The 22,028-nt window shown below is 47.3% G+C and overlaps 1 protein-coding gene across 3 annotated transcripts in view; it reads right to left on the bottom strand.

Annotated features, from left to right (window-relative positions):
• Window positions 1–2,922: 2,922 nt before the first annotated feature.
• The window catches only part of Mgat3 (beta-1,4-mannosyl-glycoprotein 4-beta-N-acetylglucosaminyltransferase), a 33,052-nt gene continuing 13,946 nt past the window's right edge, over window positions 2,923–22,028 (bottom strand). The window contains exons 1-2 of one of the 3 annotated variants that reach the window (XM_051189406.1): window positions 14,822–14,881; window positions 2,923–4,984 (exon numbers count right to left, since the gene is read on the bottom strand). In XM_051189406.1, coding sequence (XP_051045363.1) covers window positions 3,370–4,983 — 1,614 coding nt within the window. In that variant the 5' untranslated portion in view covers window position 4,984; window positions 14,822–14,881 and the 3' untranslated portion in view covers window positions 2,923–3,369. Of the gene's footprint in view, window positions 4,985–14,821; window positions 14,882–22,028 lie in introns of those variants that run through there. The other 2 variants (XM_051189405.1, XM_051189404.1) reach the window with 2 other exon arrangements.

Genomic DNA, 22,028 nt, shown 5'->3' with positions numbered 1-22,028 from the left:
ACTGATGCTCCAAGCAGAACTGTGGGAGTAACCACCAATGCCCTTACCCAGGTCCTGATAGGATCCTCCTGACCCCAGAAGAAGGTGCCCCAGTTTTAGAATACAAGCTTCCTTCTTCCTCCCACTGAACAGAGGGCTAGTATCCATAATTCCATACACAGGTAGGACACACAAGCCTAAGTTAGGGATGACCACATCTCTAAGTGTAGGAACTGGATAGTTTCCTTATCCCCACATATCCAGTCCTTGTGAGAGCCTCATGCCCCACAGGTTCTGACTTGACATCAAGACCAGAGCTGTCTGCTCACACCCATCTCTGTCCTGGAGTACCCACAAACTGGCCATACACACATTACCCTCCAGACTTCGCAGCTGTTTTTATTATTAATATTATCTTCTCCTTTAAGCATCCCTTTAAGGGTGAAATGAAATTCAACCATTTACAGAGAAAATGATTTCAAAATGTACATATTGATTTTCCTTTACAAAAAAAATATTATTATTATTATTATTATTGGTGCCCTTAAATTACACATTTCCCAGGGCCCTACCTTCTGCTTGGATGAGTCCTGTCTTCTCATCCTGAATCTCACCTTTGCCTCCAAAGCTTCATCATACCTGCCCCTATAACTACTGTGACCTCTGGGTGAACAAAGTCAGCAGGATGCCTGGAATGAACAGGCCTCCTTGGGTCTAGAGGCCACAGGCCTGTAGTTCCTGGAGAATGTGCCCACATTTAACTCAGTTTCCCTTCATATTGGGGGTATGATCCTGGGTCCCATGCCCCTAAAATTCCCAGTGTATGCTGTGGTTAGATGTGAAAGGCTTTAGCCCTCACCTCTTACAGGTAGTCTCTCTCAGCCCATGACCAGGCCTCTTCCTGCCTGGTTGAAACTGTTGTATTATTTTCCCCCTACTGGTCTGAGAGAGGCCAGCCCAGCAGATCTGTGCTTTCCCAGTGTCACTGAACTGGTCACCTGTGGGCAGGAGCCCTGAAAATACCTGAAATGGGGGTGTCTACGAATCAGCTGAAGTTACTGGAGCTGTGGAGTGAAGTTTCCATTTGAGGGGGAGGCATCACACAGGGACACCCATGGGTATCTCAGAAGAGTGCCCTGGCACAGATGGACCCCTAAGTCTGGGACACCCTGACTTCTGGGGCTATCTCTCAGTCTCAAGAGGAACCAAGGAGGAAAGCTCTTTGAAGAGGAGATATCTTGCATGGGGGTGTCCCTCAATGGGAGGAAAGGAGCCATGGAGCCCCTCTGCCTGCTTCCTGCCTGCTTCCTGCCTGCTTCCTGCCTGCTCGCCAGAGCTGCCCCCACACCATGCCCACTGCCTTATAACTTGCTCCAGACGGAGCTGCCTTGAAGGAAAGCCTCTCAGGAAGCCTCCAGTGAGACTATCCAGAAGGTGCTAGGGTATCAGTGAGAAGATGTGGTGGACAAGAGAGGCTGAGGGAGCACTGGGCTCTCAGCAGCATAGCCCTCTAGCTAGCAAGATTCCATTCCTCAGTCTGAAAAAACAGACAGACAGACAGACTGACAGACAGACCCTGTATTCCTTTTAGCCTTGCTTTCAAGGTCCCCCAAGAACTTCCTGCCTCAGGCATCTTGAGGAGCCACAGGAGACAAGACTACAGGCTCCAGGTCCTAGAAAGAGAACAGCCAAGCCTATGCTCCTACACACACATCATCTTAGTACAGGGTCACATGGATACAGACATGTACAATACACACCAAGCATGCACCCATCCCATAAATATACACACACGCACAAACATGGACCATTCCACAGATAGTCCTGTGTATTGCATCAAGGGAATATCAGGGACCTCAGGGAGAGGCCCCCACTCTTTCCATATGCCTGTAAGTCCGTACTGTACCTCAACCATGGGGCAGGCAGGGAGAGAGCAGAGTCCCATGTTGAGCAAACACTTGCACCCCTCCCACAAAGATGCTGCTGCTAATACAGAACTTTCAAACTGAGGCAGGCACATAGCAGCCCTGCTCAAAACTATATTTCCCAGTTATCCTTGCAACTACTTGTAGCCATGCAGCTAAGTCCTGACCAGTAAGATACTACCAGAAGCAACATACCTGACTCCTGCCCTTCATAGGAAAGAGTTCATACTTCCTTATCTTACCATGTGAGTGGGTACAACCACTCTATCCAGACCTGGAAGCTGTGTGTGAGGCTAAGAACACTTGTCTTACAGGCTCTGGACCATCTGCCCCTAGACTACTTAATTAGAAACAAGCTGGTCTTACTTGACTGCTGTTTGCTGAGGGGCTTTTACATCTCAGAATCATCAACAAATACATCCTGTGTCCCCACAAGGCAAATGAAAAGAAATGGGTTGACATATCACTGACCTTTGAAGTCCTTTCTTGGATCCCAGAAAACCTTGTGGCCCTTTCCTGGCCCTATCCTGTCCTTAGCAGGGTGGGGAGAGGAGGACAGGAAAGATTACACCTCGGATGGTGGTAGAATGGGAACAGATGCCAGCAGAGATGGGGAGAGACATAGAGGCTTTATGTTAGCATCCCTTCCCTGTCCCACATACTACACTGGCTGTCCACAGTCTCCAGCTCCTGTCTCACCCTGAGAACTGGACTCCTAGAATCCTTTGCAAGTAGCTGAGCTGGCATCCCATGAAATAGCAATAGGAAAAGTGAAGAAGCCATCAAGGCTAGATTAGAAACCCAGAGGGAAGTTCCTCAGGCCCCGGCATGCCTGCTTACAGAGGCATGGCTCTGACCCTGACAGCCCCTGGCTCCACCTTCCTAGCCAATAGTGACCTCATTCCTTAGGTCCAGTATCTCTGAGGAAGCTCCAAAGTTCTTTCTCCTGGGTGCCATTTCCATTGCTTCCCTAGCTTTTTGGCCAAGATCAAGAGTAGATAGTAGATACTTTTTTTTTTTTTTTGGTCCCTTCCTACTAAGCTGCTCTTCTTGTTTCTGGATCCAAATGCATTTATTTACAGTATTCTGGGAACTCCTGGCATGGCATACCCCCTTTTCCATTGTAGGTCAATAATTCAGAAAGTCAAAAGCCGGCTTCTCCCAACTAGACTGAAATTCCACAGCCCTCACAATCACAGAAAACTACCTTATGCTCTCCAAGGACACCTCTTGCCCACAGAACACAGACAAAATGCTGCACGGATGTCTGGGCTTGCTCTTCTCTACTGGAAAAGATTACTTTTTCTTTTCTGTTTTGGGCTAAAAGGCCTAACCCTTAATTCCAGAGGGCTTGAGCAGAGAGAACCACTTACAAGGACTCCTGGCTCTCTCAGGAGCCTCCAGGGACGCAAGGAGGCCAAAGATAACACTGGGGTGTCCATCACCCCAGCCTGCCCAGCCTTACTTAGCCCTCCACTGTATCTAACCTGCCCCTGGCAGAAGGTGACCTTCCCTCAGAGCCCAGGGTCCGGGGACCACCCTCCGCAGTGCTCTTTGGCTCCCGGTAGGGGTTGTCCAACAGGTAGCGGAATTGGTTATAGTTCTTGAGCAGGTATTTGGGCGCATACATGTGCTCACTGGGGTCTGCAGGAGGGTACTCCTGCTGCGTGCCGTCAAACCAGCCCCCAGTGCGAATCAAGCTGCGGATGTAATTGAGGTCTCTCTTGTCCTCATAGTCACCCCAGCGTGGGAAGTCGCCATTCTGAGCCGACACAAGCTTGAAGTAGATGCCCTCGGGTGTGAAGCACCAGGAGCAATGCCAGCCCGCAAAGTGCAGGGGGCTGCCAAGGGACCACTGTACTAGGATGTGGCCTGTGCGGTTCTCATACTGTCGAAAGTTGGGCATGGTGTAGTATTGGCGACGGCGTAGGCGGATGCCATCCAGTCCATACACAGCCTGCAACATGTCCACGGTGCAGCCCGACACTACCTCCAGTGTGCCCGGTTGCTTCCAGAAGAAACCGTACAGGGACTTGCGCATATGGAAGGCAAAGGGCTCCGTCCAGCCATCATAGAGCTTGAGAAACAGCACACCATCACGCGCAGGGATCTCGTCTGCATCATCAATGATGAAGACATCATCAGGCCGCAGGTTGCGTAGGCGGGAGACACCATCCTGGGTGAGGAAGGTGCGCAAGTAGTCGTCTGCAATCCAGCCATCCTGCCGACCACCAGGTGGGAAGTGGTCCAGGAAGACATAGAGCACCTTGTGGCGGATGTACTCGAAGGTGCCATTGGTCAGCATCTCTCGGAATTTGAGAGGCCGTGGCTCCCCATAGGCGGTGAAGTTTGACTCGCACACCACGAAAGCATCCACCACATCACCCAGCTCGTGGAAACGCACGTCCAGCAGGTCAAACTCATGGTTGATGTTGATGGCATTGATAACCCGCCTCGGTACCTCCCTGGGCACCAGGCGCTCCTTGGTGGGCAGGTTGGAATACTGCACCACGGTGGGCACCCCGCAGCTGGGTCCGTGCCAGCCGGGCAAGCATACACACTCAACCCACTTGCGCCTAGTACCCCGGCTACCCAGGCGCTCTGGTGTACTCAATACGTGCCGCATGGGCCTCCGAGCAGGGCCCCGGGCTGAGGAGCCCTCAGCCACTTCCGGCTTCTCTTCTCTGCGCCCTGAAGGTTTCTCCAGCATTTTGGTACCTGGTTTGAAGCAAACACCACCGGCTTTGGTGCGCACAAAGTACTCGGTGGTGTCTTCAGATAATACAAAGTCCATCCGGTGCAATTCCTCAGTGGCTTTGCTGGGGGACAAGGGCTGGAGCAAGGGAGAGTGGGAGTAGAGTGGGGTGCGCAACAGGTCGGAGCCAACTGGCTCTGGACTGGCCTGGGGAGTGACAGGGGCATTGTTCCAGAAGAAGCTGGATACAAGGTTAGGACTGAGGGAGGCCAGTTCTCTGGGGAAGGTGACATAGGATAAGGTCTTAAAGAAGTGCAGGAAAGAGATGAGGCACAGGCCAGCCATACAGAACATGAGAAAGAGCTTGTAGCGTCTCATCTTCATCCTGCAGAAACGGGAAAGAGCAACAAGTCAGGGCAGCCCGAGGCTCTTGTCCTAGGAAGGAAACTTGAAGAGGAGTCCTAGCTGCAGTCACCTGTGAGAATGCCCTGCCCTTGCACTGTCACTTCACCTTCTAACCTCAAAAGTTCCTTGACCCAGGCGTGGTGACCACACCTTTAATCTCAATACTTGGGAAGCAGAGGCAGGTAGATCTCTGTGGGCTGGAGGCCAGCCTGGTCTACATAGTAAGTTTCAGGACAGCCAGGGCTATGTAGAGAAACCCTGTCACACAGAAACATACACACAAAGTTGACTGTCTTTACCAAGACCCTATCACATTTCTCTATAGATGGCTCCTCTCACCAAGGCTAGGCTTGGCTCCTGGAGCAAAATGCAGCCAGGGGGAAAATGCTGTCCTAGAGGGTGGCAGGCTCCAAGGGGAAAGGGTGGGTATGGAGCAGCTGCCCAGCTACTCAAGGGCTTGTTGACACACTGCCCTAGGCTACTGTTACTTTTATATTTTTTCCTTCTCTTTTTATTTTTATTCTTTGGTGTGTGTGAGAGAGAGTGTATGCAGGAACCAACAAACCCTTTCAGGACATTTTCACAGAAAAATGCTGACAGACTAGGAGTTTAGGGAATTTCATTTTGAGAAGTGAGGACCACCTCATCAAGGTAAGAAATAAGGTCACACCACCACCACCTGGCAATCCTTATTTATTTGTTTATGTGTTTGTTTATACTAAGGAGGCAATACCAGGCCTCCAAGATGGTTTATTTTCTTTAATGTTCTGCTTTATTTTAGCTTTAAGCCTCTCACTCATGGTAACAGAGGTTAACAGAAGTAGAAACAACCCAACTCAATCGCCTGCTGAATTCTTTTAAATTTTCTTGTTCTGTTGTTTCCTATCCTAGATTTCAGGGACTTAACCCCAAATTTCTATATAATAAATTATGAGAGGGCTTGTAGCACGCATAACAACTTAGAGAAAGATATGGGGGTTCAAGCTGAAGATCAGAAAAACAAAGCAACCAAGCCACTAGAGAGTTCTTACCTCTACCAACACTAAGACTGAAGGGGGTGATCCTGCCCTCAGTGTGACTACAGACTGCATGCTCTCCACCAAACCTCAGATTGCACTAAGACAGCACTCCAGTGCTGGGATTAAAGGAGTGTCATCCCAAATGCTGGAATTAAAGGTGTGATTAGATCAATTCACTCTCCTGTGGCCTTGAACTCAGAGATCCATCTACCTCTGACTCCCAAGTGCTGGGGTTAAAAGTGTGGCCACTGCTGCCCGACCTTTATGGCTGACTAGTGGCTTAGCTCTGCGTTCTGATCTTCAAGCAAGATTTATATGTTAGATCATAAACAAAATATCACAAGGGCTCTCCTAACTTAGTTAGTATTGTTTAAATAAGAGATTCTCAACCTGTGGGTCACAACCCACTTCACAAAGGTCATCTAACACCATTGGAAAACACATATTTACATTACAATTCATATCAGTATCAAAATTACCGTAACGAAGTAGTAACAAAAGTAATTGTGTGGTTGGGGGGGTCACCACAACATGAGGAACTGTATTAAAGGGTCAAACATTAGGAAGGTTGAGAACCACTGGTTTAAATTAAACAAAAAAAGTCATGAGTGTTTTTCATACTTGATTCCTATATGGATTAAAAAAATAATACAGGCCAGGCAGTGGTGGCACACATGCCTTTAATCACAGTACTCTTTGTGGCAGTGCCAGGCAGATTTCTGAGAGTTCGAGACCAACCTGGTATACAGAGCAACAGAGCAAGTTCCAGGACAGCTAGAATTGTTACACAGAGAAATCCTGTCTAAAAACAAACAAAAGTACATATTTACAGCTTAAAAAAAAAAAAAATGGACGTAAGATCACAGAGACCCTAAGGCAGAGCAACTAATCCTTTTTATTGTTTAGGCTACTATTCGAGACATTCTGAGGTCCACTCCCTCCTTCAGGAGTTAGAGGTCACAGAAGACAGGCCCTGGATGCAACTAGAAAAAGCCATCCTGAGTAAGGTAACCCAGACCCAGACAGATATAATTTGCACTCACTCATAAGTGGGTATCAGACATAAAGCAAAGGACAACCAGACTACAATCCCAGAGAACTTAGGCAACAAAGAGGACCCTAAGAGAGACATGGATCCACCTAGGAAGGGGAAAAAGACAAGATCTCCTGAGTAAACTGGGAGCATGAGGGGACAGGAGGAGGGTGGAAGGGTGGGGAAACAGGGACTGGGGGAAAATGTATAGCTCAATTAAAAAATGAAAACAAACAAACAAAACCAAAACCGGTCCTTATTTAGATGGCCAGGGAGCCTCTATTTCCTCCGCATGCGCTGTCCTAACCCTGATCCGTTAGGCTGTTAGGCCAGGGGGAGGGGAGGGAAGCCCTATGGAGGAGGGCTATCTGTTGCACTCACTTTCTCTGCTTTTTAATTCTTTTTAACACTTATTCTTTTAAGGTTCATTTCACATTCCAACCTCAATGCCACAAATCTCAAAGAAACTGTGGTCCAGTTTGGACTTAAATTTTTTTTTAATTGGTTTTTCAAGGCAGGGCTTCTCTGTGTAACTACCCTGACTGTCCTGGAACTTACTCTGTAGAGCAGGTTACCCTCAAACTCACTGAGACCCACCTGCCTCTGCCTCCCAAGTGCCAGATTAAAGGTGCCACCACTGCTTGGCCCAGCTTTGAATGAGGCAATCCTCTTCCTCAGCCTCTTCTAGTACAGGAGTGAGCCACTAGGTGCCAGCAATCTTAACATTTTTAAAGTGAAGTCATGCTAGGTGTGCTAGTGCACACCTTTAAACCCAGTATAGGAAAGCCAGGGCTACTGGACCCTGACTCAAAAAAAAAAAAAACCATAACTGGACCCTGACTCAAAAAAAAAAAAAAAAAAAAAAAAAAAAAAAAAAAACCAGGTATGGTGGCCGATGCCTTAAATTCCAGCACTCAGGAGTCAGAGGCAGGTAGTTCTCTGTAGATTTGAGGTCAGCTGATCAACATTTTGAGTTTCAGGACAGGCAGAGCTACACAGTGAGACTCTGTCTCAAACAAACAAGCAAACAGCCAGACATGCACTCAGGAAGCAGAAGTGGACAGATGTCTTTTGAGTTCCAGGCCAGTCAGTATTGAGATTTTTGTCTCAAACACAAAACAAAGCAAAGGATGAAACTTAACACACAACATCATTCTGGAAAACCAAAAATAAACAGACTGGTTTCTAGGCATGAACAATTAGAGTCAATTCCTTCCTTCCTGGTTTAGTATCACTCACAAATCTTACCATGGTACACACTAAGTCCAAACCAGTTGTTTTCTTCAATCAATGATGAATTTAAAAGATTTTCATGTTTATAGAACTAGATCTCCCATTTCCTTTTAAATTCCACAAAACACTCCTAGCCTCTCTTTTTCCTTTGTTTTGCTAAATGAATCACTGTACTCATAAATGATATGGGACCTAACCACTTGCTATTCATTGATACCATTTAATTTCTCAATTAGCTTCTGGCTGTGGATAGAGATATTTGTCTATCTCTCTTCCCCACAATTAAAATAAACCTTTAATATTGGAATATCTGTATTTTACCAGATACATTTCAAAGATAGGACAATGGCCCTTGAATGTCTCATGAATATATATATATATGCATATATATATACACACACACACCACACACATTTATATGTACGTGTGTATATGTGTGTGTATTTTTGTTTTGTATTTTTCAAGACAGGGTTTCATTGTGTTGCCTTGGCTGTCCTGGAAGACCATGCTGTCCTCTAAATCACAGAGATTCACCTGCCTCTGCCTCCCAAGTGTGTACCACCAGCACCACACTATCTCTCTACTATTATTCTGCAATTTGTGATGTTAGATTTGTTGCAAAGAGGAAACAGACACCAACATGCCACTATTAACTGAACTCCACATTTTATTTGGATTTGATGTTATTTTGGAGGGGTTTGGTGCTGGGAGTGCAACCCATGGCCTCCAGCATGTTAAGCACACATGCTTCCCATACCCCTAGCAGAGCCTGTATTTATTCCAAGCATTAGACTGTGGATAAGGTTAAGCAAGGAGGGGCTTGGACTTTAGCATCTTGGGTCTTCCCTTAAAAACATTCCTGTCAGGGCAGAGGATGTAGCTCATTAGTAGTTGCTTGAGCATGCAAGGCCTGTGACCAAACTCCGGTAACTCAGGAAAAGCAAAACATTCCTTTCTGTGGCTTGTTCTCATGGTTTTGGTTCTTTTCCCAGGTCATCTGCACCCACTCTACTGTCCTCGCATTTCCTGAAGGCAGCAGGATAGAACAGAAAGATACACTCTTGGTCCTTAGAAGCTCCTCAGCATTCTGACACTGTCTTCCTATCTGGGACCTGGGCATGGAGTTTCCAGCACACAGCGGGTGTGCAGTAAGTTTCCAAATCTTCAAATACTCGAGGCTGGAAGCCTCTAGCAGGGTCTTCTCTTAGCTATGTGGTCATAAGCCACAGCATGCTCAATCTAGAGTCCAATAACCATCTCTTATGACCAGGACACCTGCTCAGGGTTACATGGTGGCAGGATAGTGGGAGCCGGCCACAGAGGCATCACCTTAGGAGGGTCCCTGAGCAAACAAGCAAGGAATAGTCCAGCTGCTAGTCCTGACAGGCAGGCAAAGGCCTGTACTAGAGACACAGGTGTGCTTCTGTCTCCAGTGGAAATGCTTGCAACCTCAGGTGCAAAAGTGGGAGCTGCACAGACAGGAAAGACAGGGTGGAGCCTGACCTCAGCTAAATATCAGCTATGCCTGAGCAGAGATGGGGTCACCTCATTGGTTTGATGGAGGAGGTTGACATCCTAAAGGGGGGGAGCTCATTTCTGCACAGTACATTCATAACCCAGTCCAGAGAAGCAAAAAGCATAAGTACCCACTAGAAAGAATCTGTCCCTTTATTTTGTTTTGCTCTCTTTTCTCTGTCACATAATGAGGTGGCTGGTCTGACACAGACAGAGATTTTGGAAGAAACCTTTAAACAAGCATGCTTGGGTCTAGAGGAGGGGGAGCCACACTGCCAACTCCAAATACAACTTTTAATTGAAATGGGACAACACAAAACAGTCCAATGTCATACTTAAAAGACACCTGAATCCCTGTAAAACTGAATCCAGTAAGCCGAGAACAAAGGTTTAGAGACAGAAAATTTCTGACCCCTGGCTATAGACAGAGGATAGATGCTGCAGGAAGGCTAAGAGAAGCACCAGCCATCGGGGAGTGGGTGCATGCCACAGCTAGACCTACACCTTCGCTTTCTCCACCTCCACCTCCTGCTTCCTGCTCCCACTTTGGAACAAGCTTACAGATCCACCAACAATAACTTAAGACAGGACCTTTACACAGTGGGAGGGAGGGGGCACAGACAAAAACAAACAGGGCTTGGAGGGTATACAAGGGAAAGCTTCAACACTGGGAATGGGGAAATCTCTTTCCATTTCCCTATGGCTTGCAGTATTTGTCAAGGTACCAGATAATATTGGGATCTAGGATGCTGTAGGCATCCATTTGGATTGGTTATCTAAAAGATATTGAGGCCAAATTTTATTGCAAAAACGAATAAATATGAGGTCAGGTGCCAGGTGGAGAGGCTGGGGTTTTCTAAAAGGCATCCCAAGGGGTAATGAGAGGATATGAAAGACAACATTCCCATGGATGAGGAAGGGAAGAAAAAAAATGTCACTATCGCCTGTATAGCCTGGTGTAGTACTCTGGTCCACCCTGAGTACTGGGACCAGAGGGAGACATAAGTGGTTCAAAGGTATAGCTCGAATTCTAATTGGTCTTAAAAATAAAAACCCCAGCCAGGTGGTGGTGGTGCACTCGAGAGGCAGAGGCAGAGGCAGGTGGATCTCAGTGAGTTTGAGGCCAGAACAATCAAGACTATTACAGAGAAACCCTGTCTCAAAACAAACAAACAAACAAACAAACAAAAAAGCCTGGAGTCAGATATAGGGGTTAATGATGAAAGATCAGAGAAGCAGAGCAGCCAGCCACTAGTTCTTACTCTACTGAATCCTCAGACTAAAGGGGCAATTTTATCTCTAGGAATCTTTAGACTGAATGCCTCTTGCCACCTTATATTCCTCTCTCTGCCCAGCATATTACTCCTTAGTGCTGTGATTAAAGGCATCTGATCCCAAGTGCTAGGATTAAAGGTGTGAGTTCTGTTTCTCTTTTAGACAAATTCAGTCTCTTTTAGACAGATTCAGGGTGGCCTTGAACTTACAGAAATGCCTGCCACATTCACTATTCATCACTGTACTCAAAAGGAGTCAGGGACAGACTCAGCGCTTGGTACCAGGGATTTCATGGAAGCCAGAAGGCGAGGATGAAAACCAAGCTCTAGGAGGGGGGGATCTTATCCACAGGAAAGGCTTGAGGAACAAAGTCACAAAATCCATAAGGACTTAGAGGAGCTGTGGGATTAAGGGCATCCCCAAAGGGAAGGTGGAAAAAGAGGGCAGGAAGGGGCGCAATGCTCCATCTGGGCCTAAGGAAACTGCATGATTGCAGCTCCAAGGGTAGAGGGATAGGGTCAGGTAAAGAGGGCCAGCTATAGCCTAAAGACAGTGGCTGGGAGTACCTCTGTCTTCAAGAGTACCAGAGGGGTGCTAGATGCTCAAGGGTCATTTCCTTGGACTCAGGGAGGCTTACCTAATTGCCACTGGTGGATGGGGTCTGAGAGATCAGTGAGCTGGAAGTCAAGTCTGTTGGTGGTGCACCTGAGATGAGGGGTAGGGTCCTAGTGTGGCTCAAACCTCAAAGGGAAGTACAGGCAGCAGCAGAGCCTATCCAAGTCTCGGCATCAATGTGAGTGTTACAGCTTTGAGGGGAAGATATCCTGACAGAAAGGAGTCTAGGAATACCACAAAGTCACCCTTCACACAAACCTCACACAGGAGATTTATTGGGAAAGACACAGAAGGTGGCTGCCTCTGTTGCGGCCAAGAAACAGCAAAGGACTGAGCAGGAGACGGGCTTTACGTAGGGTTTCTTGGGTGGGTGTGGGTGCGGGCTCTCCAGGGTGGCCTGGACATTCCTGCACCTTGACCTGAGAGACCCAGAGTAGCCAGGTCAGTTTGACCTCATGAGGCCACCTAACAGAAGTCAAGTTTGCTGCTGGGAATTATAGAACTGAACATGGAGTCCCTTCCATTTGCCAAGCTGAACCCAAGTGGGATGACAGTCTACCCAGAGAATACTCAAGACCATATTTTGTTGAAGTTTTACATTCACAGCTTCATGTGTTCCATGGTCCAACTCTTTTTTTTTTTTTTTTTTTTAATCTTTGCTGCCTCAAATACATTTTTTGGACTAAAGCAGCATATATGTGCAATGAGATAAACAAGCATTTGCCCTCCAGGCCTCAATTAAGTCTCTCAGCCTTTCAAGAGGTCACCATGACCATGGTTTTTACAGATGGAGAATCAGACTTGGAAGGATGACAAGACTTTCCCCAAAACACCACGACAGTGAGTCATGGCTAGAAATGACTGCAGATCCCAGGTCAACCTGCCTCAACAGTACAGGTGGACCAGGTAACACTGGGTCCTGCTAGATGTTTCTGCCTGTTACCAAGCTTCACTGAGGTGTGATGTCTCACCCAGCTACTGCTCTGAGCATGCTATGTGCACAGCCTCACACAATCTTAACACAAAGCAGGTGTCTCCCCCGTTGTGTACAAGAAGAAACTGTAGCCAGAGGAATGAACTAACTTGTACACTGTCAAACACAACAGGTCAACACTATACTCAATTCTGAAGGGCCAACAGTGGCATTTCAGCCAGTAGGAAAGTTCTCTTGAGCCCTTTCCATCTGCCAAATTGAACCCAAGTAGGATGACACAGTCCACCCAGAGAACACACAGCGGGCAGCCAGCCAAAGTCACTTTAGCCTATATCTCTATGTGCTGATACCTGACTGAGCTGTGAGGACTCTCAGAAACAAACCCTGACGGTCTGGGGTGATTCAAACAAAGTTGTGCAGGATAGAGTTCTGACCAGAGAAGTAACAAAGCAGAAGGACAGATGGGTATAGGCACAGATTCACTGGGTGGCCAGACAGGCTCCCTGAGAAGGGACCTGACAGGTCAAATGACTGAATCACTGGATTAAGAAACACCTGGAGAGCTGGCCATGCACTACCTCTGAACATCTAGAGTTTTTCTGGAGATGATGGAAAGGGAGAGGGAAGGCTAAAGGAAGAAGGAGCATCTCCCTTATTGGGGAGGACACTATCCAATGGGAAGGGGGTCTAGAGGGAACAAAATGTCAGAGCCTCCCTTCTCTTCTTGCTGACCTTGGGCTCCTGGCCATCTTTTGGCTTCAAACTGAGAATCACACCACCAGCTTTGGGCTTGCTGGGGTCAGTGAACTGAGGAAAAATGAAAGTAGGACCTAGCTAGATCATGCAGGGCTCAAGGCCATAGCCAGGAGTGTAGATCAGACTGGCAAGATGGTTCAGAAGGTAAAGGAGCTTGCCACTAAGCCTGATGACCTGGGTTCAATCACTGGAATCCACATGGTAGGAGAACCAACCCCTCAAGTTGTCCTCTGACCATCACATGTGCCATACCACCACAAATTGATTCTAAGGTGGTATAGGGAGAGCTGTGGACAGATGGGTGGCTGACAAGGGTGGCAAAGATGGGAAATGGACTAGCTTTGGATAGCAGTCACTCTGCATCATTGTCCACATGAGGCTGGGAAGTGACCTGGGCTGGGGCTCCCAGTAGCATATCTGAACGCTCCTTGCTCTCACTTTTCTCAGATAAGAGCTCCAGATATGGGGAAGGCAGGCCACTGTCACACAACTGCCAGAAGGGGAGGCTGTAGGAGGAGTTGTTGGACACTGCCCTACTCCTACCTTGTTTCCCAGGGTGTACCCGGCTTGAGCCCCTTTGAGAATCCGGGATCCCCGGAACGGCCTGAGAACCAATTTCTACCTGACCTCTTGAGAGCTGAGCCCTTGAGGTCCAGGCAGGTGGCTCCCTGAGGACAAAGCCCATTGAGCCCTTCTGCCAAGGCTTATCCCACAGCCAGGAAAATTCACCAACTATTCTTTAGGGGCTTTCAGGATCATTCTTGGGTGTTCACTGTCACTCACACAGGTGTAGATGACCCAATCCAAACCCCAGCTCTGTTTGGTAATGTGATTAGCCTTGGGCATGTTCATCTGCTTCTCTGTAGCTTTACTGTCTCATTGGAGTTGGATAGAAATCCACACAAAGGGCCTAGCACGTGCAATTGCTCTATCCATCCTAGCTCTTCTTAACCTGTGATTTGTCCCCAACCTGGCAGATAGACTGCATTTGGGGGAATAGCAGGTGCTATCCTATCTTAAAGCAACAAGAAGCAGAGTTTGGGGCTCTGCTGTGGAAGCCAGGCAAAGCCTTAGCCTGCAGAGACAGGTGTGAGCTGAGGAATGGCACCATGCCCCAAGAGAGCCACCCTACCAGCTGCATCCTGCCCCTGGGACTGGGCCTTCTGGCAGTTGGTAAAAAAGTGGAGATGAGCTACTTCCTGGGCTTAGGAGACTGAGGTCAAGCCAAGGTGTCAATAAGACAGTGGAAAGTCTTTCTCTCCCTCTTCTACAGCTCCCTCCCCTCCTATGCCCTTTTCCTGGGCTCTTATTGGAAGGAGACAGGAAGAAGAAATCTGATAAGCCAGAGCCCATGTCTGTGAGTCAGGGTCCTTCAGACAGATGGATAAATCAATAAGAGGGAGAGAGACAGCGGATTTATTGGGAGAATTGGCTCACGTGATTTTGGAGGTTCATCAGTGCAATGACGGGCCTCTGCCACAGACACTCCAGTGGGCAGCTGTGCAGTCAATTCCAAGCCTAAGGACCTCAGGACAAGGGAAACCTGGAATGATTGCAAGTCCAAAGCTGAAAGCCGGAGAGTTTAAGAGCTGCTGGAGTAAGCGCTGCAATCTCCAAGCCAGAATCTAGAGTTCTGGTGTCCAAGGGCAGTAGTGCCCCAATCCTGGGAGAGAGGAATTCTCACTGCCTTTTTGCTTGCTCCAGGCCCCCATTCTATTGAATAGTGTCTTCTCCATGCTGATGGCAGACCTTTCCCCCTCACCTGTTTCCTCCAGAGACAGCCTTTAGACACTTGGAAGTCATGCATGGCCAGGTGTTTCTTAATCCTGTTAGGGTAACACCCAAAATTAGCCATCACAATGATCCAGCCATGACCTCAGAGTCAGGCTCAGCTTGAGTCTAGCTAGTACCCTCTGGAGGTTGTGATCAGATTCATACTCTAGGGCACAGCTAAACACTTGACAGGTAGGTGTCACTGGGGTGACTGAGGTGCCTATGGAGCTCTCCGTGGTCCTGAGCTGGCTTGAGCTGATCAAGGTCCTAGTTGGGACCTGGGATGCCCTTGGTTGGCCTTGTCCTGGCTCCTGTTAACTAGCCTCTGCTATAGTTCAGCTGGTTCATGACCTAACAGCCATCCCCCTGTATGATACCCAATGTCTCTGTCTCCTTCTCCCTCTTGATGCCTTGTCTCTGATGTTCTCAGTTCTGGGCTAGCAATGAGGTCTCCAGTTCTTCCAACTGGGAGAAGAGGCCAGATTCCACCATGGCAGAGAAATGGGCAGGCCAACAGCCACAGGCAGTATTACAGGTGTGCATGAAGTGGAAAATGGAGGTATCGCAGGTTATCTCAGATCCCATCTGCAAAACCCAGCTCAGAGACACCGTCATGAGTGAACCCCAACACCTCCATCAGCTTGGTCCATCTGCTCTAAAAAATATCTTGACTTTGAGCTGAGGTCTGCCTTTGTGGTTACCTTTCATCCTATTCTATGCTTGCACAAAGTTCCCTAGCCACTTCTGGGAGTAGGACAGGGGTATCTACAACCAATCTGCATGTTCAGCTGTTCCTGAGGTACAAGGCACAAAGATCCACACATCACCTGTGACCTCAAGGAGCTTCTCCACCTCCTTGTGTCTTGGTTTCTCCTTTTGTTGGTCTATGGAATAGGTTAGGAAGCTTGCCCAGGCTCAAAGTAGACACTCAGTGAGTACTGGCTTTCACAGACTTAATGTCTGGAAATTTAGTGCTGTGAGTTAGCTGTGTGCTCTCAGACAAATTTTCTTTGCTTTTCTGAGCCTGCCTTCTTGGATGAGAAGAGGCTGTCCTTCCCTACAGTTCTGGCAGCAACCTGAAGAAACCCTGGTTTCGAAGCCTTCTCTAAGGAGCCTGATGCTGGAGGCTGCTCTGTAAATGCTCACTTTGTTGTGTCTCCTGACAGACAATGAGACAAATGTCCCACTGAGCATGCCTTGTTTTGGTAAGGTTTGGTAAATGACTAGGTCAAATGGGGGCTGCTTAACACTGGAGACTGACACCATCGCCCTGCAAAGTCATTTGAGTGACTTGTGAGCTTTCAGGACCTGGGGCCAGACCTTTAGGCATCTCTGGTCTCCCCTCTCAGCTCTAAAAGGTCCTCAAGTGGGAATGCTGTCCAGTGTGTGGGGAGATGGCTCAATGGATAGTGTTTGCTGCATGAGTATGAGGATGCAACTTTGATCTCTAGCATCTATGTAAAAAGGTGGACACAGCTATATGTGTGTGTAACTCCAGAACTGTTATGGGATAGTTGGGTGGCTCTCCAAGCAAGCCAGCATAGCCAATCAGCAAACTCCAGGTTTAATGAGAGATTGTAACTCAAAAGATAACGTGGAGAGTGACTGGAGATGTTGACCTCTGGCCTCTATATCCACACATATATGTACATGCACACATACTCACGCATATAGCACATACACACCCCACACATCATAATATAAATAAATAAGGGTGCAGCCCAAGCTTTCAGCCTAGGCCAGTGCCCTGCTGGTGTGCCTTGGTCTCCACTTATCTGATTGGCAGCACAGCCTTGAAAGCCCTTTGTGTTCCTGGAAATTCTTCCTGATTTATGGAAATCAGCCTCCCTGGAGATTCTATGACTAATTCCTGTTCTTATGATTTAAGTAGAGGAAGTCACTGTTTTAAGGCTCAGAAGAAAATGCACACCTTCCCTGATCTCTGAGAATACACAGGGATCCCCCTGACTTGAAACTTTAATGATCCCATGTGTAACAAGAGGCAGAGTAGGTCGTAGCAGAACACAGTAGTCTCCTGAAGTTTGTGAGATTTGAGGAGAAGCTGACATTGGGTTTATCCTTTCACTTCTCACCTGTTAACCACTCCCTTGAGAAGTATGCATCGGGTTGGGCTCCACATAGGTCATAGCTATATATAGTGATACAATGTTGGGGAATATTTGATCACAGTGTGAACCCCAATTTGCATTTGTGTTAATTAAATAAAGTTAACCTTAGGTCAGGAGGCTGCATTAGCAACTGGTTGACAGAAAGTAATCAAAGAGCATCAGAGGGCATCCAGGAGACATAGAGAGACAGGAAGTAGTAGGGCAGGGGTCAGAGTGGCACAGCCACTGTGTCAAAGTTAAAATAACACTTGTCACCCAATATGGGGCATGACCACACACACAGTGGAGTCACCCCATCCTGCCTCAGCCACAGTTGCAGTTAGCACAGAAGCACTCACAGCAGGTGGCTGCCACTTGAAGGAACTCCCAGGAGGCAAACTCAGGCAAGCTTGCACTTGGAAATTATGGGAGGGGCTTGAGTTCCCCACCGACACCCTGGACAAACTACTTTGAAGTCAGCAGACTTGGTGAGATATCTAGGAAGTCTTTTTGTAGAGAGTTAAATAATATTAAAAAAGAAAAATCTGCTGGTCAGTGGTGGCACACCTTTAATCCCAGCACTGGGGAGGCAGAGGCAGGTGGATCTCTGTGAGGGCTAGGCCAGCCTGTTCTACAGAGTGAGTGCCAGAACAGACAAGGCTACACAGAGAAACCCTGTCTCAAAAAAAAAAAAAAGAAAAAAGAAAAAAAGAAAAAGTGGTGGTTTGATAACTGCCAAGTATGATAATTTGACTGATATAAGATATAATTTAGGGCTGGAGAGATGGCTCAGAGGGTAAGAGCAATGACTCTTCTTCCAGAGGTCCTGAGTTCAATTCTCAGCAACCACATGGTAGCTCAAAACCATCTATAATGAGATTTGGTGCCCTCTTCTGGCATGTAGGAATACATGCCTGAACACTGTATACATAATAAATAAAATCGTTAAAAAAAAAAGGATGAAAGCTTTAGAAAGACCTACTAATAAAAATAAGAAAAATACTCAAACACAAACAGAAAAATTTACAACAGAACCTACTGCACCATGGCATTATGAAACTGAAAAGGAGTAGCCTAAGGTTATTTGAACAACAACCTTAACCTATCCCATTATCATTTAAGAACAATCACCAGATGATAGTCACCCCCAAGGCTAATTAGAATGTTGTAGAAATGTCAGATTTGACAAGATTTTAGGAAGCAGTTGTTTCATGTGGTATGCATTCACCTTTGTGAAACAGATGTTAAATTCATGGGCCACTAGGAACAGAGCTATTCCACAAGACTGGAAAGATTTAGTTAGGCAGTACTGGAAGTTGATCATCAATTACAATGAAGACAGATAATAAAGGAGTTTCTCTGAATTTGCCGAATATAAATGCACTGGACGTTGTGAATATAATCCTTAAATTGATACTTGTTCTTACTGTATATAGTTTTCTTGTGTTAAAGTTAAAACCTTTCATTTTTATTTAGACAATACCTGATTAATTGCTCCTCTTGTATACAGATTTACTATGTTAGAGTTAAAACCTTCCCTCTTATTTTAGACAAAAAGGGGGAAAGTTGGTGGATATTTGATCACACTGTGAACCCTGAGTTTGCATTTACATTAATTAAATAAAATTAACCTTAGGCAGGAGGCTGTATTAGTAATGATTTGACGGAAAGTAATCATAAAGCATCAGAGAGCATCCAGGAGAGACAGAGAGACACAGGAAGTAGTAGGGTGGGGTTTGGAGTGGCACAGCTACTGTACCCGAATGACTAACAATACAATGGTCATTCTATGTCTGGTACATCATCCAGGTTCCTAAGTCTTTGTATTGCCAAGCTCTGCTACTTCAAATGCCAGAGACAAAGTATGGACTGGCTCCATGGCCAAGCCATATGTCATACAAGAGAATGAATCTAATGGAAGCAAAGACTAGCTGGGCATCTTTCAACAGATAATAGGCAAATCTGATCACCCATTGGTGGGGGTGTAGGCTGGGGTTGTGCCTCAGGATAAACACAAATATCCTGGCTGAAGAAAGCCATGGCTACCAGGTCTAACTTCCCAAAATTATTCCCTGGTTTACCCAGAGGGAGAGTGTGCACCAAGTGAAAAATTGTAGTCAAGGGTATCAAGGACACCAGCCTCCTTGCAGGGCCTTTGCAAATCCTGTTCACCATGGGACAGCAGCCACTGTGCCTCTATGTGGGTAAAAACATCAAAGTCCAGGGAGGCGAAGAAAGCTGCAGAGGGCAGTTTTTGCTCCAACCAGTGCTCTGGAGAGATGGTACCCAGATCCCACAGAGGTACCCAGCTCCCTTGGCTGCCTCATTTCCAGTATGGAAGCTATTTGGCAGCTCTCAATCAATCCAATACCTACCCTCAGGCAAGTCCCACTGCTGCTTGCTACACTAAGACCATCTGTACCCTGACTGTCTCCTTCCTTCACACCCTCCTCACTCAGCCTTACTCAGCATCCTGCAAAATGCCTCAGGACTCTCTCACAGAGGGGCTGGCAGGTACTTGGGAGAGTGGCCCTGTCAGGTCTCTGCCCCTCCCCATACTCCCTATCCAGCACATCAGCTTCTAGTCCTGCAGAAGCTATGGACAGTGGAAATATAGGACAATTCTACCAGTACTGGAGGCGACACAGATTAGTTATCTTCAGAGGCTGGTGGTTGCTCAGCAGCTTTCATGGATTCCACTACCAGCAACAAAGCAGTGACTGGTAAGAGGTTGAACTTCCATGACCTACTCCTGCTAAAAATGACAGTTACTACTCACCACAGCCTTAAAATGTATGTCACACATCAGCCAGGGACTTTCTACATGATTTCCCCTCATGATTATCATCAGAGATAGAGCCTACCCTCCCCTTTTACACAAGAGGAAATTGAGGCTCTGAAGAATAAGGCAGCAGGACTCGACTGTGCAGATGCACTGCTCTCCAGGGCTTGAGACCTATATGGCTCCCACCTAAGTGGTTGGGAAAGTGGCAGCTCTGGGCCACAGGCTCCAAGAGGCTGAAAGCAGGGTGAACCTACTCAACTTGTACCTGAGGATGGCCCACATGGCCTGGCTTAGTACTGTTCAACAGATAATGGCAATGTGCCTTGCCTACACTGTCCAATACAGTATCTACCAACTACATGTGGTTACTGAGTACTTGAACCTAATTGCAGCAAGTGAGGAACAAACTTTAATTTTTGTAGCTACATGCATTAAGGGACTACTGTATTGAAGCTTGCATAGATTGGTCTAAGGGAGAATAGAGAGGCAGGGAGGTCAACTGCACCAGCTCTACTGGAATGATGGAGCAGATAAGGGAACAGCCAGCCAGGATGAAGAGAAAGACCTGGGTGTAGGATGGTTATGGGCTAATAAGGTCCTAGCAGAGTGGTATCCTATACATTCTAGGTAACTCTAGCAGGCACAGAAACAGCTTGGCAAGTTGGAGTATTAGGCAAGAGTCTGGAGGGGGTGCTCCCCACCTCGGGAGGGCTATAGAACTGTAGTATGGAGCTGGGGAACATCTGGGAGGGCAAAAGAGGGGAGTAAAGCCATGGGGAGGTGGATGTGGGATGCTAAGCAGTACCCAATACACAGGTTGGGAGAACAGTGAGAGGCCTGGCCACAGGCTCACAAGAGGGCAGATGTGGGGAGGGAAGTGGCCCTGGGCCCTTGCTCTCAACGGAGGCAGTCAGAGGCTGTGCTCAGACCCTGCCACCAGACTGCCAGGGTTCTCCATATCCCAGGGCCTTAGCAGACCCTCAGTCATCAAACAGAAACAATAACAAGGTCCATGCCACAGGAGGAACTTCAGGAGTTTTATTTTTATTTTCACATTGGACCTAACTGGAGCGTGCTAGTCAAGTACTCTACATCTCTTCAGCCCCACACATTTATTAAAGTGCTGCAAACTAGCTGGCAGATCCAGCACCGGCTGAGTGTGTGAACCCTGACATGGTTACAAGGAGAGAAACTAACATTTCAGAGGCAGAAAGAGACACAGGACAGAAAGCTCTGAAGAGTGCACTGGGAGACGGCTCAGTGTTTCAGAGCACTCGATGAACTGGGCAGTGGTGGATCACACCTTTAAACCCAGCACCCAGGAGGCAGAAACAGTTCAGTTCAAGGCCAACCTGGTCTACAGAGTGAGTTCCAGGACAACAGGGCTGCACAGAAAAACCCTGTCTTAAAAAAAAAAAAAAAAAAAAAAAAAAAAAAGCACTCACTGTAGGAGAAAGGGCCACCATGCTTTAGCTGGGCTTTGCTGTACACCTCAGTACAGCTTCTGCCTCTCTGAGGTAGTCCCCAAGCCCAGTCCACTAAAAGGCCCCAGATTTCCATTTAGATGGCTTAGTGACCTAACCCTTGACCCTCCCAGCAGACTGTAACCATGAAGTTCTGCCCTCCCCGCAAAAAACAGCTGACACATGAACATCAGTGCAATAAACATCCTGCAAAACAATGAACAGGGCGCCCACTGACTAGCTACCCTGCCCTCTGTATGTCCATCTGCCAAATGGCATGGCATGTACTGGCCAAACTGCCCAGAGCCCCAGTGGGAGGGGACACAGAGCCAAGAAGTACCCAGTAAGTAAGAGGCTGAATGGAGCTGAGGAGAGGGGCAGGGTTGGGCATACAAAACAGAAGAGGCCAGAGAAGGACGGGGCATTGGTGAGAGCAAGCAATTAATGACTAAGAGCTTCAATCAGAGGAGGATGAACCTGGCTCCTTGGAGATTCTGTGGAAGCTTGTGACCTCC

Source organism: Phodopus roborovskii, unplaced genomic scaffold (genome assembly GCF_943737965.1).
Source record: "Phodopus roborovskii unplaced genomic scaffold, PHOROB, whole genome shotgun sequence".
NCBI lineage: Eukaryota > Metazoa > Chordata > Mammalia > Rodentia > Cricetidae > Phodopus > Phodopus roborovskii.
Note: the sequence above shows the minus strand (reverse complement) of the source record. Positions and strands in the feature narration are given on the sequence as shown.